Raw genomic sequence first — 25124 nt, forward strand, 5'->3', positions numbered from 1 at the left:
GCTTTCTTTACAAATTGGCCATTTTTGCATTGGTGTGGTAATTTGTGCCTTGTTATGCAATGTCATAACAATTCCCAACCCTTGGAAAGATTTTTGACTGGATAAGAACTTAAATCCCAGCCACCTTTAGCATGCTATTACTGCTTTGCCACCAGTGCTGTATGGGATCCGGAATGTCTGTCTACAGGCTGATGAACGGGGTGGGAGAATGTCTAACGTGGATTGTAGACGTTGTCCTAGTATTGTATCGTACCGTGTCTCCAAATGCCGTAGCCTCACGTGTTGGCCATATTTAGGCCCCTCTCGTCAGTCATCATCGCACGGATCATCCAAATCGAGTCCATCGCATCGTTTGGAAACGCGTGAGGTAAAGCAATAAACTACACGAGGATTTCCAAGTTATTTGAAATTCTTTGTCCGTGACGTTGAATGCCGGTCGTCTTCGTCGTCGTCGCATAACTGCCGCTGAACCGTACCAGTAAACTTCCATTGCTAACATTGTCGTCGCCGGAAAGTGAACGCTGATGCTGGATACCTACTCTAGTAAAACGTATTTTTTTTTTGTTTTCGCGTGCTTGGAGATGAGCAAAACGGAGAAATATTCCGATTTTCTCTTCTCCACTGGGCTTTGCTTCCGTTCGCTTTGGCGCGAGAGGAAACGAAGAGTTGTGTTCAGCCGGAGTCGGTACAATGCTGTTACGGTCTCCGTGTTTGTATGTGGGTGGACAATTTCCAGCCACGGTTTCCGTTTGTACTTGGCGAATGAGCGATGGTTCTGTTTTGTTTTCCAACCCAGCTGAACCCCACCCATCCTATGGAGGGTGTAGAGTAGATGCTTTTGAGCATGAATCTTGGTTTTAGATTTCTATCTCGTCGCAGCTGTCACGGATCGGGAGCGTTCGGGTGTGGGATGCGCTGAAGCTGGGTTGTTGTTTTATATGACGGATTTGGATGGTTTACTGCCCAACGATAGGAACGTTGTCGCTGATACACACACACACACATCTCTTTGTTCGTACTCTTTGTGCGGAATGTTATTGCACATGAAACCGGGTTCTTGCGAAAGCTTGTTTGTTCATGATTCAACAGTTTGAGAAATGACCGTATTTAATTTCGCTTCTTGACCAAATAGATTTTGATACCATCTCTAGATGGAGTTCGTCGTGCACTAGAGACGGTCATGGCGCACAAATCTAATGATCCATTTCTTTCTGTTTTCTCTTTGCTTGCAGTGATGAGAATACGGCGGTCAATCACTCGGGTGCGATAGCGCAACTGACCAACGCCGAACCGGACGGCTGGCGGAGGCCCCGGAGTGAGTCGTCCGCAGATGCGGAGAGTGTCTACATGACCAACGCGGTCATTTCGGACTCGGGCTACGGGCACGGGATGCTCTCGCGACGATCTAGTGTAAGTATCTATTGCCCATTTTATAACAAGGCAGTAACTCATGGAACGAGTTTCGACAAAATGCAATAATTATTATATTGACCTTACTGTTTGCGACGTTTACGGCTTCCACAGTTTCGAGCGCGTCCCCGAAACCAGTTTTATTGTAATGACTTATTTCGAGCAAACAAATATAATTTTCTGTGATAAATCAGATAACAACTTTTTTAATGCAAGCCATACTTAAACCATCAGATCTTCTTAGAATTCCTCTACAGCTCTGTGCGGTCGATATTGCTGTGTGCTGCCTTGAAGTTTATCAATAAGTGATGCATTGGGACCTGCACACGACATATCTGGAGGATTTGCCGTACAGTGAAGATCTTGTCCGCTGTGAACCGGCCTTAGATGAAGCCGCATTGATAACTTCCCACGAACTCATTCGTTTCAGGTGGCAGACGACAGAAGATGATCCGTGATAGCTCTTTGTGTATGTTGCTACGATCTGCCGGGTTTCATGCTGCAGCATGATCGTCCGCACTACGTTCTGTTCTGCCTTTTACATTTCGCTCTGCACTCCTCGTTGCACTATTCGTGCGGGGGACCCTCCATGTCCGAATCTGTGCAGTTATTACCTAGAGCACACACGACCTGACAGAAATTGTGTCAAGTGAAAGTTCACCTAGCTATGGGGTCTACTCGTCCATTTTGACGCGCTCGGTATGAGCCCTTGCTGGAGGAATCCCATTCGCTCGGCCACTTCAACATAGACGATGTGCTGACGAACCGTCGCACGCCTCTTATGCCACGTCGTTCGGAGCACTCTTCGTCCTTGGCCATCGCTAGTGCTATGGGCATCATGCCCGCTAGTACACATACCGCGTCCTTTGAGACCGTGCGGTATTCGCTGATCACCTTAAGCCATATCATCCTGTGGGTACTCTTGAGTTGCTTCGTGTTTGGGTTGACCACTAGCGCACTCGGCCATGCAGCGGCGCCATACCGTAGTATCGAGACCGCTACTGTCGCGAGCAGCTTACGCTTACTCCAGACTATTGCCGAGCTATTTGACATTATCTTTGACAATTCCATTATCGCCATGCTTGCCCTGTTGCAGCATATCGTCGATCATGACCCTCAACTGCTTCAGTGAGCGCTTGCAGTTGATCGTGCACCCGCCTGTGGAGACTACTGCCTGCTGCTCAGACTTGCGGTTGTTTACTACCTCCGTTTTGTAGTGCGCGAGTGCCAACTGTCTCGCGCTCATCCAGTCCTCAACTATGCCAATTGCGTGCGCTGTTGTCAGTTCCACTCCCTTTATCGACTCGTCGTATACCACAAGCGTGATATAATCGGAAAAGCCGACCAGCTTCACGCCCGGTGGAAGTTTGAGCCTCAATACGCCATCATACGCCGCGCTCCACAATACTGGGCCCAGGATGGTTCCCTGAGGAATTCTGGAAGTAGCTCTTCAGTATCTAACACAGGCTAACCAGGACTCCTTGCAAGCTGAAGTCTTCGTCTGATATCCCCGTCTTGTTGTTCCACTTGTCCACCTCGTGTCTTTATTTGATATCCCAGTCTTGTTGCTCCACTTGTCCACCTCGTGTCCCTTCGAAAATCTTCTGTATGGATCGTTACAGGTTGTATGTCCACTCTACGTTTGACCAGCAGCAATACGCCACACCAAGCTGTCACGTGTCAATGAAAAGTCCCATCACCCTATCCTTTCCTCAAATATTTTTGTTCCCCCTAACCTCGACCAAACCGCTAGTTTTTCGGTTTCCCAAAACTAACATAGTTTATAAGACGAAAACATGAAATTGTAAATAGTTTTAACTGGATTCGGCTCCGTTATGCCTGTTGGCGCTTGAGCCTTAAATAAATGATTAAGTAATAAAAAACCAGGATGATGTATGGTGCACTCGAGCCTAGCTATTTAGCACTGTAGTAAGAGGAAATGCCAATGCAGAACCCGTAGCTTCCGGGAAGGTAAGCCCAGCTTCCTGGGTTAGTAGGTTCGTGTCAGGCCCTGCGAGCCAGCCGTAAAAAAGACTAGCAGCGGAAAATCAAAAAGAGAAGAATGCGAACCAATACCAATGGCGACGACCACAGCTACGAAAAGGGACTTGCGATTGGAAGCTCGGTACGTGGAACAGCAGATCTCTCAACTTCATCGGGAGCACCCGCATACTCGCCGATATACTGAAGGACCGCGGGTTCGGAATCGTAGCGCTGCAGGAGATGTGTTGAACAGGATCCATGGTGCGAACGTTTAGAGGTAATCATACCATCTACCAGAGTTGCGGCAACACACGTGAGCAGAGAACAGCTTTTAGAGTGATGGGCGACATGCAGAGGCGCGTGATCGGTTGGTGGCCGATCGACGAAAGAATGTGCAGGTTGAGGATCACGGGCCGATTCTTCAACATCAGCACAATAAACGTGCACAGCCTACACTCCGGAAGTACTGATGATGACAAGGACGCATTTTACGCGCAGCTTGAAGGCGAGTACGATCGCTGCCCAAGCCACGACGTCAAGATCATCATAGGAGATTTGAACGCTCAGGTAGGCCAGGAGGAGGAATTCAGACCGACGATTGGTAAGTTCAGCGCCCACCAGCAGACGAACGAAAACGGCCTACGACTCATTGATTTCGCCGCCTCCAAAAATATGGCCATACGTAGCACCCTTTTCCAACACAGCCTCACTTATCGTTACACCTGGAGATCACCACAGCAGACGGAATCTCAAATCGACCACGTTCTGATTGACGGACGGCACTTCTCGGACATTATCGACGTCAGGACCTGGCGCCAACATCGACTCCGACCACTATCTGGAGATGGTCAAACTGCGCCCAAGATTCTCCGTCATCAGCAATGTACGGTACCGGCGACCGCCACGGTACAACCTAAAGCGACTGAAGCAACCGGATGCCGCCTCAGCATACGCGCAGAATCTCGAGGCCGCGTTGCCAGACGAGGGCGAGCTCGATGAGGCCCCTCTAGAGGACTGCTGGAATACAGTGGAAGCAGCCATCAACGACACAGCCGAGAGCACCATCGGGTACGTGGACCGGAATCGACGGAACGAATGGTTCGATGAAGAGTGCAGAACTTTTTTGGAGGAGAAGAACGCAGCGAGGGCGGTAATGCTGCATCAAGGGACTCGACAGAACGTGGAACGTCACAAACAGAAGTGGAAACAGCAGACCCACCTCTTTCGAGAGCGCCGCCTGGAAGAAGCGGAGTGTGAAGGAATAGAACTGCTGCGTCGGTCCTAAGAAACACGGAAGTTCTATCAGAAGCTCAACGCATCCCGCAACGGCTTCGTGCCGCGAGCCGAAATATGCAGGGATAAAGACGTAGGCCTCTTAACGGACGGACGTGAGGTGATCGAAAGGTGGAAGCAGCACTTAGATCAGCACCTGAACGGCGTTGAGAACGTAGGCACGGGAGCCCACGGCAACGGAAGAAACGACGACGCCAGTGCAGCGGAAGACGGAAATGAACCAACGCCCACGCTGAAGGAAGTTAAGGATGCCATTCACCAGCTCAAAACCAACAAAGCAGCTGAGCGGTTCCATATCATTTCAGCAACGAGTAATTTTCATATATCTTTATTTGGATGAAACCTTGCATACAAGTCTTTGGGGGAGAAAAACGCCGTTTTGCATACTTGGTTCGCCATTTTGAATCTAGCCTTACTTATGAGAAGGGCCTATGAAAAATGCACATGATATCTTTAAAAAATTGTATCTCGAAAACGGTTTGTCCGATCGGTTTGGTGTCTTCGGCGAAGTTTTAGACAATTGTTGGTGCTGATTTGAACTAAAATATAGATTTTCCCTCAAAAGCGACATGTCAATATTTTTTATTATCCTTATGTTATAGCTGACTGAAAATGCTACCTAGTGCACAGTGGGTTGTTCTGGAGAAAAATAGGTTACAATGAAAAAAAAAATGTTTTAAAAAATTACGGTTTTCAAAAAAAGCTATTAAGTAAAGTCAAAAAAGTTTGTCGCCCTAATTTTATGAAAGTACATCAAATTTGCAAGAAAAAAGTACTTCGGTAACATTTTTCTAAGATGCACCGTTTAGAAGATATTACTAATTTAATATTGATTTTTTTGATAACTTAATAAGTTTTAGCCCTTTTCGGATGTACTCCGTGTTTCTCCAGTTTCAAAAGTATTTTTTTCGGAAAGATTGGAAAATTTTGAGTTAAAATGACACTGACAGCTTAAAGATTTGAGTGAAATTCTCTGCCTTAGAAGTATTTTGAAACAAGTTACAAAATCCCACTATCAAGAACAATGATTTCTTCCAGTGGTTTTTATTGCCTTCTGCTGAAAACGTGCTAATAAGATATTATATTATTAGATACAGGTAATTAGATACCAGTTAGCTGTACTACGTACAGTTGGTGATTGTAAACATGGTCTTTGTTGGAACTAGTCCACCATGGCCACGCTGGCCCAGGCTTGTAAACATTCGACACTTTTCACTGCCTTCATTTCGTTGTCGCGGTCGGGTGTCAGCTTGCTTTATTTCATTCGAACGCGACCGCTACCTCTTACACACAACACAAGCGGCAGAACAAAGATCAATAAACAAAAAAGTGGATCAAATCAACGTAGTCTGACACGATGACATTAGTATAATTCCAGCTTTTCGCAAGATTTCAGCCAATTTTGATTAAAATTGGTATAATATTAGTATAATATTAGTCACCTTCCATCAAACTAGACGGCTGCCGACTGATACCTCAATCAACAACCGCCGCACTCTTTATTCATTCCAGGTATATACAATTTACAATCTTCTTCAATAACAATATACCTACGCCAGCAAATCTACCTCGCTCCAACTCTCCAAACTCGTACCTGACGATACCTGAGCGTTCAACTCTACCTATCTTCCAGCAGTCTTTACCCAGCATTCTATGATTTATACCCGTGAGCTGTATAATAATGTCTGACTCGGTTCTGAATTCATCCAGTATCTACTAGGGAAAACCAAACAGTAAATGCAGAAAGGTTGCTAGAAGCATAGTGATTTCATAGTAATTTCAGCTAATAATCCAGTGTTTTTGAACTAGATCCAGTGTTGTTTGATAACATAATAATTGTAAAGGAAAGTGTAACACGTTTTGGTGCAAAGGTAAGTTTTAAATACACATTTTAATTATATGTGTTGTGATATTTTCGTTCAAAACTAACAATTGGAAAATATTTTCTATGTTACAGATTACAAAATGAGTAAAATCAGATGTATTCGTCCATTCAAAGACATTCAGTGTTCGAAAGAGCTGCGATATCTCACGGATGGTATCATCCAAAAACTAAAGTCAATTGGATTTTCCAAGGTATCCACACTGAACACCAAGGATTTTCGTATTTGTTCGTCTTGCCGTCTACATATTGATTCAAGAGCTCACCTCACCCAAAACGAAGAACAAAGCGTAGCCGGTGGCTCAAGGATGCCAACTGTTCAGACCATACCTGTTGTACCTGATTCGCAAAGCTATGAAAGTTTGGTCACGATACCATCAGCGTCAACGCTAAGCACAATTCAATCAAATGAAGACTTCACGATGCCTGTAGACGTCGAAATATTCAACCGAGGAATAGCAGCTATTCGTGTTTCGCCTATAGATTTAGGTAAGGTTAAAAATGTTCACTATCCTGAAAAAAAGTGCGCTGAAATCGTCGAAGGTGTACGAAGAAATCTTTTTAAATTAGACGCTAAAACAGAAAAAGCAAACGAGTTTAATGAAGTCATAGAAAATATGAAAATTAAATTTTTAAATTCAGCCACAAGGCAAGAAAAACTATCAATTTTATCATTGTTACCAAAATCATGGTCAGTACAAAAAATTGTAGACGAATTTAAAACTAGTAGAAATATGGCATCAGATGCAAGAAAGGAAAAAATAATGTATTAGATTCATCTCAAGGTTCAAGCTCTGGAAAAGCTTTGAGTAATGAAACAAAAGAACTGGTTTTGATTTTTTTGAGGACGATGATATAAGCCGTGCAATGCCAGGCCAAAGAGATTTTGTTAGCGTAAAGACAGGAAATAAGAGATTAGCTGTTCAGAAAAGATTGTTAATGATGACATTAAGAGAAGCTTTTAATCGCTTTAATGAAGTGTACGTCAATGTAAAAATAGGGTTTTCATCATTTGCAAGCCTCCGGCCAAGGCAATGTAAACTATTGACTATCACAGGAACACATAATGTTTGCGTTTGCACTACGCATGAAAATGTCAATTTAATTCTACATAGCTTAAAAAAATACAATGTCTTGAATGATCTAAAAACATTAACGAATAGATTACTTTGCGAAAATAAGACAACTCACGGTGTGTTTATAGAGCAACTTTAAAACAAAAAAATAAGTAAGTCTGAAATTTTGCCCAGTGATACTTTGGGCCATTCCCTTCAATTTGCTGGGTCGGTGGAAAACATCCATCGGGGGGTCTAGAACAAAATTTTTTTTTGAAGGTTTTTCATGTAAAAACTGTTAAAAGTGCATATTGTAAATTATTGCATCTCCTACAAATAGTCACAACTTTTTTGTCTTTGAAGATAGAACCATAAAATTTTCAGGCGTTTCGAAGTAGTATGCGTAGATAACTGTGTGAAAATTTCATTGAAATATGTTGAATGGTTTTCAAGTAATAGCAAAACTATCAAACGCATTCTAAAATACTAAGCTTAGTAGCAAACGATCAACAAAATATCTATATTTTTTATACAATAATACATGAAAAATATTTTATTCCTAACACCTTGAGTCATTATGATGGCGGTACTGTGAAAACTTGTTTTTCAAATGATGAACAGATACATAGTCAAATACATGAAAGGAAAACACACACTGTCATTATGTAGCTTTTCACTAAAGTATTAATTATTTGTTTCAAGAACATGGTTTTGCTTATACATGTTCACAAGTACAAGTATGCCTCTATTACGAATCCTATAATAAACACAATTATCCTGATTGCTGAGCATGTCGGCCTTCCCTAAAAAAATATTTGAATGTTATTTGGTAGGCCAAGAAAAGCACTCGAGGAATGGTAAACATCTCTGTTTCGAAGAAAAAGTATAGGAACTAAATTATTTTGGAATTAATGTTTACAAGCTGAAAATTAAATAGTATTTCACCTTAGTCAATGAATAAAAACAAGTTAACTCTGTTAAACACCTCATAATAACATTGAAGTTGTGGGTATGAGTCCACATTAAACCAAGACAGGACACAATAACGAGAACTGAAATCAAAACAGAATTCAGTTGGGCAATATTCGATCAAGGGCAACTTTACGGTACTAAACATAGTTTCCGGATTATTCCACGATATTTGACATAGCTGTTGGACCTAAACTTAGGGTTGTCTTTAAATTTAATAGCAATATGATGCTTATTACTTATGCCACCATTTATTAACAAATGACTGATAATAAGTTCTGAAAGAAGAGTTAAAAGAACGGAGTACTTATTGAAAATGTTCCTACATTAGGCATGAAAATTAGGCTGTTCAGCATAAAGCCAAGGAAAAACAATTTGATAACAATGGTTTAAATAGTCTTATCGATTTACATATGATGTCTCAAAAATATTTTCTGTGGTTACCTCCAAGCATGAGGAAGAGTGATTGATCATTGTTAGGGCGTCGTTTACTAGTAGAATATTTTCAACATAAATCTATATCTTTCGAAAAAATAACACTCGGTTTTATTGTAATCCAAATTATTGCGCCACGCTCTCCTAAAGCCTTTTGCTTGCAATCTGATACTTGGATAAGACCTTAATCATTTAAAAAAAAATGGAAAAAATGAACACGTATACGCAAAACCGCGTTCTTGAGATAAATAATTAATACTTTAGTCAAAAGCTACATAATGGCAATGTGTGTGTTTTCCTTCCATGTATTTCACTATGTATCTGTTCATTATTTAATAATAAGTTTTCACAGTACATACCGCCATCATAATGACTCAAGGTCCTTAGAATTAAAAATTTTTCATGTATTATTATATAAAAAATATAGATATTTTGTTGGTCGTTTGCTACTAAGCTTAGTATTTTAGAATGCGTTTGATAGTTTTGCTATTATTTGAAAACCATTCAACATATTTTAATGAAATTTTCACACAGTTATCTACGCATACTACTTCGAAACGCCTGAAAATTTTATGCTTCTATCCTCAAAGACAAAAAAGTTGTGAATATTGGTAGGAGATGCAATGATTTACAATATGCGCTTTTAACTGTTTTTGCATGAAAAACCTTCAAAAAAAAATTTTGTTCTAGACCCCCCGATGGATGTTTTCAACCGACCTAGCAAATTGAAGGGAATGGCCCAAAGTATCACTGGGCAAAATTTCAGACTTACTTATTTTTTTATTATAAAGTTGTTCTACACAACACACCGTGAATATATTATACTGAAAATAGGCAAATTAAACATTTTAGCTTCATTATAATTTCAGAAGAACTAAGACATGATTCAGTCGCTGTTAATTTTTTTATTGATAAAATGATGAACTTTTTACAAATTGATCAAAATAAAAACATGAAAAAAATTTATTTTATGTCAGATGGTGCTGCTTCACAGTATAAAAACCGAAAAAACTTTTCTAGCCTTTGTAAGTTTAAGTCAAAGTATGGTATTGACGCTGAATGGCATTTCTTCGCAACATCGCACGGAAAAGGTCCATGCGATGCTATTGGAGGTACGATAAAACGCATGGCTACCAGAGCAAGTTTAGCCAAAGAACGCGAACACCCGATAAAGACTGCAAGAGAGTTGTTTAATTGGGCAAACAAACGAAAAGAAGAAGAACTTACAAAGTTGTCATTTTGTTATTCTACTACAGAAGAATACGAAAATATGTCTTTGCAGCTAAATAATCAATATAATAATGCAAAAACAATTCAAGGAACTCAAAAATTCCACTCATTTCTTCCTCTATCAGAAAATACAATAAAGGCAAAGCTTTATTCAAACTGCCCTGACAATGATGCCAAAATATTCGATATTGTTAAGAAAGTTGTGTAAACAATAATTTGATAAAAATACAGGAATAAAAATAAACTGATGTACAAAGTATAATGTTATTTTTTATTGCGCACAAATACCACCCCTGAAAAATAAGCCTTATTCGCTCTTTTGAATCTTGCTAATTGAGGAGCTTGCGATATGCAAGAGTTGAATGCACATTTTCAACACAATACACCAAAAACCACTGGAAGAAATCATTGTTCCTGATAGTGGGATTTTGTAACTTGTTTTTCATGATACTTTTAAGGCAGAGAATTTCACTCAAATCTTTAAGCTGTCAGTGTCATTTTAACTCAAAATTTTCCAATCTTTCCGAAAAAAATACTTTTGAAACTGGAGAAACACGGAGTACATTCGAAAAGGGCTAAAACTTATTAAGTTATCAAAAAAATCAATATTAAATTAGTAATATCTTCTAAACGGTGCATCTTAGAAAAATGTTACCGAAGTACTTTTTTCTTGCAAATTTGATGTACTTTCATAAAATTAGGGCGACAAACTTTTTTGACTTTACTTAATAGCTTTTTTTGAAAACCGTAATTTTTTAAAACATTTTTTTTTCATTGTAACCTATTTTTCTCCAGAACAACTCACTGTGCACTAGGTAGCATTTTCAGTCAGCTATAACATAAGGATAATAAAAAAAATATTGACATGTCACTTTGGAGGGAAAAACTATATTTTAGTTCAAATCACAAAAACCAAACATATTTTTCTACCGTGCATATTTTCTCCATATAGCACCAACAATTGTCTAAAACTTCGCCGAAGACACCAAACCGATCGGACAAACCGTTTTCGAGATACAATTTATGGAAGATATCATGTGCATTTTTCATAGGCCCTTCTCATAAGTAAGGCTAGATTAAAAATGGCGAACCAAGTATGCAAAACGGCGTTTTTGTTCCCCAAAAACTTGTTTGCAAGGTTCCATGCAAATCAAAAAATACAAAAAATAAAAACTGGAAAAATTTCCCACTTGTTCGTGGAATCGCTCAGCTGGTAAAAATGGTATCGCAGCTGAACTCATCAAGATGGGCCCAGAAAAGTTGGCCACCTGTCTGCATCGGCTGCTAGTCAGGATCTGGGAAACCGAACAGCTACCGAAGGAGTGGAAGGAAGGGGTAATCTGCCCCATTCGCAAGAAAGGCGACCATTTGGAATGTGAGAATTTCAGGGCGATCACTATTTAGAATGTTGCTTACAAAGTGCTATCCCAGATCATCTTCCGTCGTCTGTCACTTAAAACGAATGAATCCGTGGGAAGTTATCAAGCCGGCTTCATCGACGGCCGGTCGACAACGGACCAGATCTTTACCGTACGGCAAATCCTCCAGAAATGCCGTGAATAACAGGTCCCATTGCATCAGTTGTTCATCGACTTCAAAGCGACATACGACAGTATCGACCGCGCAGAGCCATGGAGAATCATGGACGAAAACGGCTTTCCTGGGAAGCTGACTAGACTGATTAAAGCAACGATGGACGGTGTTCAAAACTGCGTAAGGGTTTCGGGTGAACTATCCAGTTCATTCGAATCTCGCCGGGGACTGCGACAAGGTGACGGACTCTCATGCCACCTCTTCAACATCGCTCTGGAATGTGTGATGCGACGAGCCGGGCTCAACAACCGGGGTACGATTTTCACAAAATCCGGACAACTTGTGTGCTTTGCGGACGACATGGACATTATTGCCAGAACATTTGGAACGGTGGCAGAGCTGTACACCCGCCTGAAACGCGAAGCAGCATAGGTCGGACTGGTGGTGAATGCCTCAAAAACAAAGTACATGCTAGCAGGCGGAACCGAACACGACCGGATCCGTCTGGGTAGTAATGTTACGATAGACGGGGATACTTTCGAGGTGGTGGAGAAATTCGTCTACCTTGGATCCTTACTGACGGCTAACAACAACGTGAGCCGTGAAATTCGCAGGCGCATCATCAGTGGAAATCGGGCCTACTACGGGCTCCAGAAGAAACTGCGGTCGAAAAAGATTCACCTACGCACCAAATTCACCATGTACAAAACGCTAATAAGACCGGTGGTCCTCTACGGGCACGAGACATGGACCATGCTCGAGGAGGACCTGCAAGCACTCGGAATTTTCGAGCGACGCGTGCTAAGGACGATCTTCGGCGGTGTGCAGGAGAATGGTGTGTGGCGGAGAAGGATGAACCACGAGCTCGCTGCACTGTACGGCGAACTCAGCATCTAGAAGGTGGCCAAAGCCGGAAGAATAAGGTGGGCAGGGCATGTTGCAAGAATGCCGGACAACAACCCTGCAAAGCTGGTGTTTGCAACTGATCCGGTTGGCACAAGAAGGCGTGGAGCGCAGAGAGCACGATGGGCGGACCAGGTGGAGCGTGACTTGGCGAGCATCGGGCGCGACCGAGGATGGAGAGCGCCAGCCACAAACCGAGTATTGTGGCGTACTATTGTAGATTATGTCTTGTCTTAATGATGTGGAACAAATAAATGCATGTATGTATGCCGACGCCCTTGCCGACAATTTCGGTGAAGCTTCATGAACCAATCGGTACAGCGATTCATTCATCAGGCGCCATACCCGGCAGCTGCGACATCCATCACCAATTTTGTCGTACTTCCAGCTCATGGACAGAAGTTTAATCTCCCTTTCACGATGTACGAACTAATCTTCGTCCTTCCAAAGGCCACAGGCAATTCATCCGGCTTGGACGATGTCGCTTAGCCGATGCTCCGAAACGTCCCCCAGCTCGTCAAGCAGTTTCTCTTGGACACCATCAATAAAAAATGGCTGAACGATACCCTGCCCAGACGTTGGGGACACCGCATCGTTAACCCAACCCCAAATGGCTCGGGGCTCACAGATACTGTTGACAATTTTCGGCCAATCACCCTTACTAGCTGCGTTGCCAAAGTGGTGGAACGCCTGGTGAATCAACGTTTTGTTCATCATTTGGAAAACCACGCCTTCACGATATCGGGTAAATGATCAAGAAGCGACAGAACGTCTCCTCTCCGAATTTCCGATGCAATTATGTCTAGTCGGATTCTTTACGGTATTCAGCTTACCTGCCGAGCATTGGAAGAACTTTTAAAAGCCCTCAGTCCATCCTACAACGTTGCCGTCCGCATCGTATTCGACTTGCTGCCATCGACACCTGCCCTGGCGACCTGCGACGAGGCTAATATACTTCCGCTTAAACACAAACTTGCCCTGGCGACCGGCTGCCGAGCCGTCCGATATCTACAAAGTATGAAGGACAGAACCATTAGTTTTCTCGGACACCAAGCCAAGTGAATCTTGGAGGATGAGGGCATTCCTCGGCTTCCCGCGGTGGCCGATCTCTGTCAGGTCGGCCCTAGAAGTGAAACGAGTATCACCGGCTAGGAGGCCAATGCTCTGTTGTCTTCGCTGAGGCAACATCGGTTCAACAGGCTGTTGCTCGCGCCCGCTCCACTCCTCTACTCATTGTCTCGGACTCAGGCAGCGTGATCGACGGCTTTGGGACAGAAGGTCGAAGGACAAATGGTCGAAGGACAAAAGGTCGAAGGACAAAAGGTCGAATGGACAAAAGGTCGAATGGACAAAAGGTCGAATGGACAAAAGGTCGAATGGACAAAAGGTCGAATGGACAAAAGGTCGAATGGACAAAAGGTCGAATGGACAAAAGGTCGAATGGACGAAAGGTCGAATGGACAAAAGGTCGAATGGACAAAAGGTCGAATGGACAAAAGGTCGAATGGACAAAAGGTCGAATGGGCAAAAGGTCGAATGGACAAAAGGTCGAATGGACAAAAGGTCGAATGGACAAAAGGTCGAATGGACATAAGGTCGAAGGGACAAAAGGGCGAATGGGACAAAAGGTCGAATTTTAGTAGACCAATGGTATTTCTCGCTTATAAGACAAACATTTTTGAGAAGTCTTTGTTGCCGCTCATTGAAAGAAACATTGTAGTGCTGTTATAGAAATCATATGCATTTCAGTCACTAACAATTTCCATAGGAAATTTTTCCTTCTTTTGTTTGTAGGCTGTTCTTTCAAGTTCTGTTAATGTAGTATTTATTTAATGGCAATTTAGTTTAGTTTTTTGTTCAGGAATTTTTCCTTCTTAAATTTATAGGCTGTTCCTTTAACTTTTGTTAGTGAAATAATTATTGACTCCTTAGGGACTTAATTTTTCAATCAGAAATTTTGCCTTCTTCTTTTCAATATCTGTTCTTTTTAACTGTACTGCAGAAACATTCATTAACTACTTGTGCTTAGTGATCATCCCCTCTTGGATTGATAGGTAGACCCTAATAATTATACTGTATAAGTAAAGAATTTCATTTTGTTTGCTCATACAGGCGTTACGCCAAAAAATGAGAATTTTCGACCCCCCTCTCCCTGTCCTATACTAACTACATTGCTTGTTACACTTTTGCAAACCACCCTCCCCCTATAATCGTGACGTACTTCATGGATCACCCCTATAATACCCAGAGATTTGTCCTTTTCTAATTTATAGACTGCTTGACTTTATTTAATCGCATTAATGATAGGAATTTCAAATGAGAATATTCCGATCTATGATTCATCCTTCTTCAACCCATAGGCTGTTCTTTCAAAGAATCAGAGATGACATGCTCCTCAGTGCGAAACGTGTGAAGAGAAAACATACATTCTACACACGACTTTCAACGAGAGCGAGGGTGAATTACGCAACCTTTTTCACACACAAACCACTCGCTCACCCTCAAAATGAGTGCTCAAACAAATGTTACCACAAACATGTTTTTTCAGTTTCTGCGTGCACATTTTGTGCGCGCAGAAAATGTGCACACCAAAATTCGTGTTGAGAGCGCACTCAGTCGTGCTTCCAGTGCAATACTGTGTGTACCACAGGAGTATAAAAGTACTTGCTTGTCTAAGACATCTGTAGTGTGATGAATCGGCAAAGTTAAATAAACGTCCACGCGGATGTTTATATCATAACAATCAAACAGGCTATGCACTTTGTGTGGCCTGCTTAATCGTGCAACTAAGCACAACAGAATAAACCATACGCCACCGAGCGTTGGTCGGTTGCCACGAAAAGCAAATTGAATAAATCATTCTGGTTCCGAGCCCAACGGGTGTACACTTTACTCTGAAGAGAACGCCAAGTTTAGTACATGGCTACCTAAGACAGGTTTTTGCCTTCTCCGCAGCAAAAGTGTGAAAGTGATACAGTTCGGTAAAGTGTATTCCAATCACATTTGAAAATGGGTTGGTTTTCAAGTGACGAGATCGTCACTACGAATCAAATGGGACCCAGTGAAGAATACCATCAAACACAAGCGGTTGCGCTTTGCATTTTAATAGTTATCGCGGGTGCGTACGTGCTAATAAAACTACTACTGAAGTTGCACAAATCACACACGGAACGGCTGGCAGAAAGAGCCGCTCGACGAGCCGCTGCCCATCCAATCTAACAGTTATAAGGAAGTGTCGAACTTTACTGTACTGTGTGGAGTAGTTGAAATAAATAATAACATTTTTATTGGAAACATTAAGTGCAAGTGACTAAGTAACTATACAATGACGGAACACAAGATAAACAGTTTAGTGTTCACATTGTGTTACACACAAATGTACGAGGTGAAAACCAAGCTCGAAGCTAGAGCGTACCGAGGATTTTCAAAGGAAGAGCAACAAGCAACGCCCTATTCCAAGTAGCAGCAGCAGCAGCGATCTCCAACGGAATGCAAACGAACACCAGGAGTTCGATTGTGGAACTTCGAGATGACATAGTGGACATACTCATGTGGAAAATCGAACACTACTAGTGGCAGTGCAGACGAAGAAACAACATAACAAACGGGTCATCCGGCAACATGGAGCCGACCCCAACAAGGGCGCAACATGGAGCGACCCCAACGTAGCTTCGTCGTTGCTGCTGAGACTTGCAGATGATATACTAGCGTGAGTGATGATTTAATTTAATAGTTAAAAATAAATAAGTACCGAAACAATTTAGTTAAAATGGTGTATTCAAGTGGTGTTTGACATTGTAATATTCAAAAATGTGTGACTTACTGAAAGATCTTGTTTGAAAGTAAATTACCAAATCTCATAAATCCTGTACGAGAATTAATTATCCGGAAGCCTAACAGTGACCTCATCCGATTTTAAAAAGAAGAGAGTTAAATGGAAAAAAATGTTGTCAAAAATATAGAACAACTTGCACTTACTTTGAGAAATCTGAGGAAGGCACCAAACAGGAAATTTTTGAGGAAAACACTAGTAGACAAGTTAGTAAAGGCTCGTAATCTTTATGAAGCAAATTTATACCTCTTAGACGAATTCGAATGTTCTAATCAAAAAATCATCTTAAGAAAATCCAGAGATATTTTTAGTGAAATTAAAATTTTTATCGACGTGCGACTTGATAAGGCCAAACATCTCATACGTTTTAAAACAATTGTAAAACTTATCATTATTGTCGAAAAATTATACCGCAATAACAAGATGACAGCTCCGAAGGTGGACCTTAAACTTGGAACCGCAGTGGTCCAAGTTTATGATGGAAGCCAAGAAGGCCTGAGTCCATTTATTGACTCAGTTGGCTTATTCGTAGACACGGTCAAAGCGGAATTTGTAACGGCAACAGCAGCTCAAAAAACAGCCGCAGATGTTACCGTAAAAAAATTCGTGATGACCAGACTAATTGGAAAAGCGAGATCGGCCGTAGGCGAGAACCCGGCAGATCTCGATGAAATATTAAACCACTTAAAAAATAGATGCGGTCTGGCAACGTCTTCAGACGTATATGTTTCGAAATTAGGAGCATTGAAACAATCTGGTGATGTCAACAAATTCACCAAGGAGGTCGAAAATTTGACCTTCCTATTAGAAAAGGCTTACATCATGGAGCAAATTCCGGTTGATGTGGCGAACAAAATGGCAATAAAGCAAGGAGTGAAGGCTCTTAGTACCGGCGTTCGTAACCCCGATACGAGGCTCATTCTAAAAGCCGGACAATTTGCAACATTGTCCGCAGCAATAGAGAAAACACTGAGCAACGAGGCTACAACAGCAACACCTAATACTAACGCGATAATGTTCGCTTCACGCCGCGGACATAACAATCGCGGCAGAAATAATTTCAATATGAATCACTACGGACAACGCCACAACGATTATCGTGGAGGCAGAGGAGGATTCCATAGTGGTCGTGGTAGACGACCCTATGGATCTCCATCTCAGCGTGGAAGAGCATCTCACAGAGGCTTCCACCGCGGAAATATGCAACCACGCATATTTTACGCAGATGTTGGACACATGGTTCCACCTCAACAACAAAACTTGACAAACTCAGGACGCATATGTCCTAACCAACAGCAAATGCAACCACAGTACCAACCACAGGTACAGCAACCGCAACAGCCGCAGCAACATTTTTTAGGCCAACTACACAACTTTTAACCATCAACGCGTCAGCATCGAATTTCATAAAGGCACATGTCGAAATGACAAATTCGGTGTGTACCTTTATGATAGATTCAGGAGCTGACGTATCGGTGTTCAAAGCTAACAAAATTCTTGGAAGTCACCAAATCGATGTAAATAGAAAATGCAGTATCTCCGGAATTTCCGGTGAAAAAATTGAAACACTGGCAACAACAGTTACGGCATTGACATTTTCAAATACCCTCACATTGCATCACGAATTCCATTTAGTAGGAGACGAATTCCCAATATTCACCGATGGAATATTGGGAAGAGACTTTCTATCCTTGTATAAATGCACAATAAACTACGAATATTGGATTTTAAGTTTTAATTTTAACAATGCAGAAGTAAATGTAATGATTGAAGACAATTTCAATGAAGGTATAATAGTTCCGGAAAGATGCGAAGTAATTCGCAGAATTCCGAATGTACAGGTAGCCGAGGATTCTGTAGTGTGTTCACAGGAAATCCAAAATGGAGTTTTCTGTGGGAACACTTTAGTATCACCTAATGCTACATACGTTAAATTTATTAACACAACGAGTAAACCTGTGTTAATCCATAATTTTAAACCAGTAATTAAACCCCTCAATCAGTTTATAATAGCCAGCATCCAAAAAGGGGAAAACGACACAAATAAACGTATTGATAAGATTAAAAATAAAATTAAAATATCTGAAATTCCTTCATTTGTTAGGACCAAATTTGAAAAGGTCCTGGAGGAATTTAATGACATATTTGCACTAGATACAGACAACCTCACAACTAACAATTTCTACGAACAAAGCATCAACCTAACCGATAACGTGCCTGTGTATACTCCTAACTACAGAAGCATACACGCACAGAACGATGAAATTGACTCACAAGTTAAAAAACTTTTGGAAAACAATATTATCGAAAACTCTGTGTCGGCGTATAACTCACCAATATTATTGGTGCCGAAAAAGTCAAACACATCAGATAAGAAGTGGAGACTTGTAGTGGATTTCAGACAGTTAAACAAAAAGATTCTAGCTGACAGATTTTAATTACCCAGAATAGACACGATTCTAGACCAATTAGGCAGGGCCAAATATTTTAGTACATTGGATTTGATGGCAGGTTTCCATCAAATTCCTTTGAGCCCAGAGTCCCGCAAGTATACAGCGTTCTCTACACCTTCAGGGCACTATGCCTTCACCCGTTTACCATTTGGACTTAATGTGAGTCCAAATAGTTTTCAACGGATGATGACAATTGCTATGGCAGGTTTAACACCTGAGTGCGCGTTCGTGTACATAGACGATATTGTCGTAATAGGATGTTCAGCAGAGCATCACATCAAAAATTTGATAAATGTCTTTAAAAGATTGAGGCATTACAATCTAAAATTAAACCCCGAAAAATGTCAATTCTTCAAAACAGAAGTAACATATTTAGGACACAAAATTACAGATCAGGGAATTCTTCCTGATGACACAAAATTCGAAGTAATCAAAAACTACCCAATACCAACAAACGCGGATGAAACTCGCCGCTTCGTCGCGTTTTGTAACTATTACCGTAAGTTCGTACCGGATTTTGCTAGATTAGCCAAACCGTTAAATGACTTACTTAAAAAAAATTCAACTTTTGAATGGACAGATAACTGTCAATCAGCTTTCGAACAACTCCGTAATCACCTACTCTCACCACCTATATTAAGTTACCCTGACTTTTCGAAGAAATTCTATCTAACCACAGACGCCTCAAACGTAGGCTGTGGTGCAATACTATCACAAGTAATTGATGGACAAGACCTACCAATAGCTTACGCAAGTAAAGCTTTTAACTCGGCAGATTCCAAAAAACCTACGATTATGCAGGAAATGATCGCTATCCATTGGGCTATCGATTATTTCAAGCCATATTTGTATGGACGGAAGTTTATAGTACGAACAGATCACAGACCACTGGTGTTCCTTTTTGGTATGAAAGAGCCAACCAAAAAACTAACACAAATGCGTCTGGATCTCGAAGACTATGACTTTGAAATAGAACATATTAAAGGAACAAATAACGTAGGCGCCGATGCATTATCTAGATTAATGTCATCTGACGACCTAAAAAATAGAACAATACTCATGGTTAACACCAGATCCATGACTAAAAAGAAATCAGCTAAAGCCAAGGATGACGTTTCCACATACACGAAGCCTGATCAACTTCTAGTTAGCGAAGCTGTCATTTTAAAGGAAGCTCGAAATTCTTTTAAATTAACAACAAATCTCAGTAACAATATAATGGAATTCCAAATAAAAAGCGAGAATTATAAAAAGACGCATGCAGCAATACAATTCAATTACAAAAATGAAAGTCAGACACTCGAGTCTGCTCTTTCAAAATTGAATGAAGTTATGACAAATTTAAAGATAAAACAAATCGCCTTATCATTGAGCGATCCATTATTCTCGCAAATCACAGTAGAACAATTTAAATCAATTGCTACAAAAATTATAAATAGTTTTGAAATTTTACTCTTCAAACCTCCAAGACAAATAGAGTCAAAAATGGAAGTCGAAAAAATATTGCATGATTTTCATAATAGCTCAACTGGAGGCCACATAGGACAGCATAGATTGTACCTAAAACTACGAGATCTATTCCAATGGAGAGGAATGAAAGGTTCTATCGCAAAATTCATAAAGGCCTGTGAATTTTGCAGAAAGAACAACGTCAGTAAAAGAACAAAAGAAGCATCTATTATCACATCTACACCTCAGAAACCATTCGATGTGATCTCTATCGATACGGTCGGACCGTTACCCAAAACAAGCAGGAATAATCGTTACTGTATCACTTTACAATGTGACTTATCGAAATTCGTTATAATAATCCCTATACAGAATAAAGAATCTAATACTATTGCTCGTGCATTAGTAGAAGATTTTATCCTTAAATATGGTAACTTCTTGGAGCTAAGATCTGATAGAGGAACCGAATATTGCAACGAAGTTCTTCAGCAGATCAGCAAAATTTTAAATTTCAAACAAACCTTTTCAGCCGCCTATCATCCAGAGACGATCGGTGCATTGGAGAGAAATCACAGATGCCTAAACGAGTATCTGCGATCATTCTCAAATGAACACCATGACGACTGGGATGATTGGGTTGGTTTCTACACTTTTGTATACAATACAACTCCGCATACAGATTCTAATCTTACACCGTTCGAATTAGTCTATGGAAGGAAACCAAATTTACCGCAAGATCTGATGAACAACAGAACTATAGAACCAGTTTATAATATTGAGCAATACATGAATGAATTGAAATTTAAATTACAAAAAAGTCAAACTATAGCAAGGGAACATATGATCAAAGAGAAAATTCAAAGAACTGCTGACCTAAATATCAATCTAAACCCAATCGACGTCTCATTAGGAGATTTAGTCTACATAACCAAGGAAAACAGGAAAAAATTAGACTCGTTTTATACAGGACCATATAAAGTTATAGAAACTAAAAATAGCAACTGCGTCATAGAAGATCTTGCAAAAACAAAAAAAATAGAAGTTCATAAAAATAGATTAATAAAGATGAAAAAAAAAAAAAAAAAAAAAAAAAAAAAAAAAAAAAAAAAAAAAATGGGAAGGCAGCCAACTTATATTATAATTGTTTAAATAATTCCAGTACATCAAATATAAAATAACAGAACATTGTCAAACTATAAATTAATCATATTTTGTCAATTCAATTATAGTCATACGACGAAATTCATTGTAACCAATAATCTAAGCAAGCAACCGAACAACGCTCAAGGTCATGAAAATTCCAAATCCATTTTTCCCAAAATTAATACGAGTGTCTGAATCCTCACGCCACTCTTTTCCAAAAGGGGGAAGGTGTAGTGTGATGAATCGGCAAAGTTAAATAAACGTCCACGCGGATGTTTATATCATAACAATCAAACAGGCTATGCACTTTGTGTGGCCTGCTTAATCGTGCAACTAAGCACAACAGAATAAACCATACGCCACCGAGCGTTGGTCGGTTGCCACGAAAAGCAAATTGAATAAATCATTCTGGTTCCGAGCCCAACGGGTGTACACTTTACTCTGAAGAGAACGCCAAGTTTAGTACACATCACATAAATCACAGACAAAAAGATGTGACACTAACGAAATTTCAATCTCATATATCTCATGATCCTGATTACTTAGAAAGTTGGTGTCTTCGGCAAAGTTGTTTGACTGGTCAAGGACTAACCGATAATAAGATTTAGGATTCAAAATTCGACCACTAGGCGGTGCTAGTGAGCTAAAAAATTTTGTTTTTCATAAATATCAGGAAAAAGTGCCAAAATATGCAACTAGTGCCGCGTAGCTGTTGAAACTTGAACCAAACGGTAATTATTCTGAAAGCCCTTGATCTACCAAACCATATTGCCGAAGACGCCATCTTTCTACAAAATGAGGATGCTGAGATATGCGAAATTTAAAATTTGTTTGCTCTCTAGCGCCACCTAGTGGTAGAATTTTAAATCTTAAGTCTTATTATCGGTTAGCCCTTGACCAGCCAAACAACTTTGCCGAAGACACCAACTCTCTAAGTAATCAGGATCATGAGATATATGAGATTGAAATTTCGCTAGTGTCACATCTACTTGTCTGTGATTTATGTGATATCTTAGACAAGCAGATGCCACACTGACAAAATTTCCATCCCATATATCTCAGGAACCTGATTACTTAGAGAGTTGGTTTCTTCGGCAAAGTTGTTCAGCTAGTCAACCAAAATATTCATCAACTGTAAGTTCTTGACCAGCTTAAGACGTCTACTTGTCTCTGATATCACAGGATTTGATACCCCTTAGCGGGTTTTGGACTTACTGGCATACTTTCGGTTCACCAAATGCTCACACAACACTGACCCCTGCGTGACACTGTGCACTGAGTTCTGTTTTTTCTGCGTGCGCGCCGAAATTGCGCACTGGGATTATGATCTGCGGGCTCTCATTGCTCTCACGCAGCACTCTAATCACCCGCCCAAAAACTCTGCGTGAGAGAAATTATGTACATTTTATTGTGCGTTTTTTCTCTTTCTCTTTTGTAAGGTAAATGAAACTGAGAAGTTCAGTGAAAGATGAGCGTAAATGGGCACAATTTTTGCGTGACATGCCATGCAAGGAATATTATTTTCCATATTTAACCTTAACTTAACATCACTTTTCATCATTTATGGGCATCTATTTCGAATTGCAATGCGGTAAAAATTGCTGCATATAAGCTATTGCAAGTTTTAGAAGACACTTTCCTATTTTCCAACAATGATTGTTTTGAAGTTGTTGAATAATTTTTCTATCACTCGTTCTATTTTTTAATCGTCGTTTTTCTGTCGAATTCTGATCACTTTTTCATGTCTTCCAATTTGTCTTTAGTCTATTTAACCTCTTTACCCTTTTAGACCTTTTGTCCATTCGACCTTTTGTCCATTCGACCTTTTGTCCATTCGACCTTTTGTCCCATTCGACCTTTTGTCCATTCGACCTTTTGTCCATTCGACCTTTTGTCCATTCGACCTTTTGTCCATTCGACCTTTTGTCCATTCGACCTTTTGTCCATTCGACCTTTTGTCCATTCGACCTTTTGTCCATTCGACCTTTTGTCCATTCGACCTTTTGTCCTTCGACCTTTTGTCCTTCGACCTTATGTCTTTCGACCTTTTGTCATAGATTCCTTCGTTCCGCTTCTACTGATGAACACGCAGTGCGACTGGCGAAACACTCGTGTCGGTGTTTCAGTTTTGGTTGGGCACGGAGGTCGAGTGTTTCCGATTGTGTGAAACACCAAAGCAGTGAGCTCGGCCACAGTGCGTGGTAGCTTGGCTGCATCAGAGCCACTGAGTCAGAAGGGACGAGAAAGACAGAAAAGGAGCCGCCAAGTACTTCACGCTCGTCGTCGACCAGCAGCATTTGCAACTGGTGCTGGAGAATGAACGGCACCGAGCGCTTGAACTCGCACGAGTGTTTTGCATAATCGGAAACACTCGGGCTCCGTGTTACCCGAAGCGTCAAACACCGTGCCCAGTGCCTGAGCACCGCCACCGACACCGGTGTTGAGCCAGACATTGTGCGTGTTCGTTCTGAAACACGGAGAGCTAGGTGGTGGCTTGGCACCCACGGTGGTGTGTTTGAGTATCGACTCCTCGTGCAGTGCAGTGTTTGGACATGTCTGCGTCAAGTTACCCTTCTACTTTTTCTGAAGGATGCAAGGTTATATGACTAAATTTAGCCTTCAAGTAACCTATCCAACTTCAACAACCACATATTGAGCTATCTCGAAACCAACATTCCCGATGATGACCCAGCCTTCACAACGGATATTCTCAAGGAACTGATATAAACTGAAAACTCGATGACAGGCCAGCAGGGGAAAATGAGCACCCCAACGGAACCTAATAATAATCCAGGGAGTCTCAGGGGCACTTCAGAGGGTCTCAGGAGCGTTCCAGGGGGTCTCAAGGTGCCCTTAGGTGATCTCAGGGGGTCCTACGGGGCTTCAGAGGGGTATCCGGAGGTCTCAGGGGACGTTCAGGGTTTAGGGGGCTTTAGTGCGTCGCAGGAGTGATACAGGGGATTTCAGAAACATTCAAGCGAGTCCCAAGGAGTTTCAGAAGGTTACCTAGAGGTCCCAAAGGGGTGTTTCAGGGTGATTCAGGAGCGTTTCAGAGGCTTCAAGAGCGCCCCCCGGAGCGCTTCCGGAAGTCAAGGGGTTACAGGGTGTTTCCAGGGAGTTTCAAAAGCGCTCCAGAGAGTCTTTTGGGGTAAATTTAACCAGAACATCGTGATGTCATATAGAACGGGGTCAATCCAACTTTTCACCAATGGTATTTTGAGCCACGCTTTTACACATTACCTATTTGTAAAACAAGTTGATTTTTTCTCAATATTTGTACTTCGGAGTCAAGTTTTGAGCTTACTGAGCGAGAATCCTTCTTATTCCAGATAACCACCAACGGCCTACCGAAAAAGCCGACCACGTTCTTCGGCGGCATCAAGGAGTGGTGTATCGCGTGGTGGCACTCGGGCCGGGAGGATTCCGACGACTACGGGTACGACGCCGAGGAGCCTTCGGATCTAGGGTATGCAACACCTGTATCCATAGAAACTCCCTTACCAAGCTCAGTTACCAGGTAGACCACCCGTCCCGACCATACGGGGCGAAACTTG

General features: G+C 41.3%; 1 protein-coding gene and 1 long non-coding RNA gene across 3 annotated transcripts in view; both read left to right on the plus strand.

Annotated features, from left to right (window-relative positions):
• Positions 1–25124, plus strand: part of LOC109431029 (muscarinic acetylcholine receptor DM1-like) — a 493708-nt gene that overhangs the window by 464193 nt on the left and 4391 nt on the right. Inside the window, exons 4-5 of one of the 2 annotated variants that reach the window (XM_062842432.1) lie at positions 1233–1410; positions 24900–25087. In XM_062842432.1, coding sequence (XP_062698416.1) covers positions 1233–1410; positions 24900–25087 — 366 coding nt within the window. The remainder of the gene's footprint in view (positions 1–1232; positions 1411–24899; positions 25088–25124) is intronic. The other variant, XM_062842433.1, reaches the window with a different exon arrangement.
• On the plus strand, positions 4971–7061 carry LOC134284126 (uncharacterized). The gene is made up of 2 exons (XR_009995630.1): positions 4971–6557; positions 6644–7061. It is a non-coding gene; the product is annotated as an uncharacterized LOC134284126 (long non-coding RNA).

Source organism: Aedes albopictus, chromosome 3 (assembly GCF_035046485.1).
Source record: "Aedes albopictus strain Foshan chromosome 3, AalbF5, whole genome shotgun sequence".
NCBI classification, from domain to species: Eukaryota; Metazoa; Arthropoda; class Insecta; order Diptera; family Culicidae; genus Aedes; species Aedes albopictus.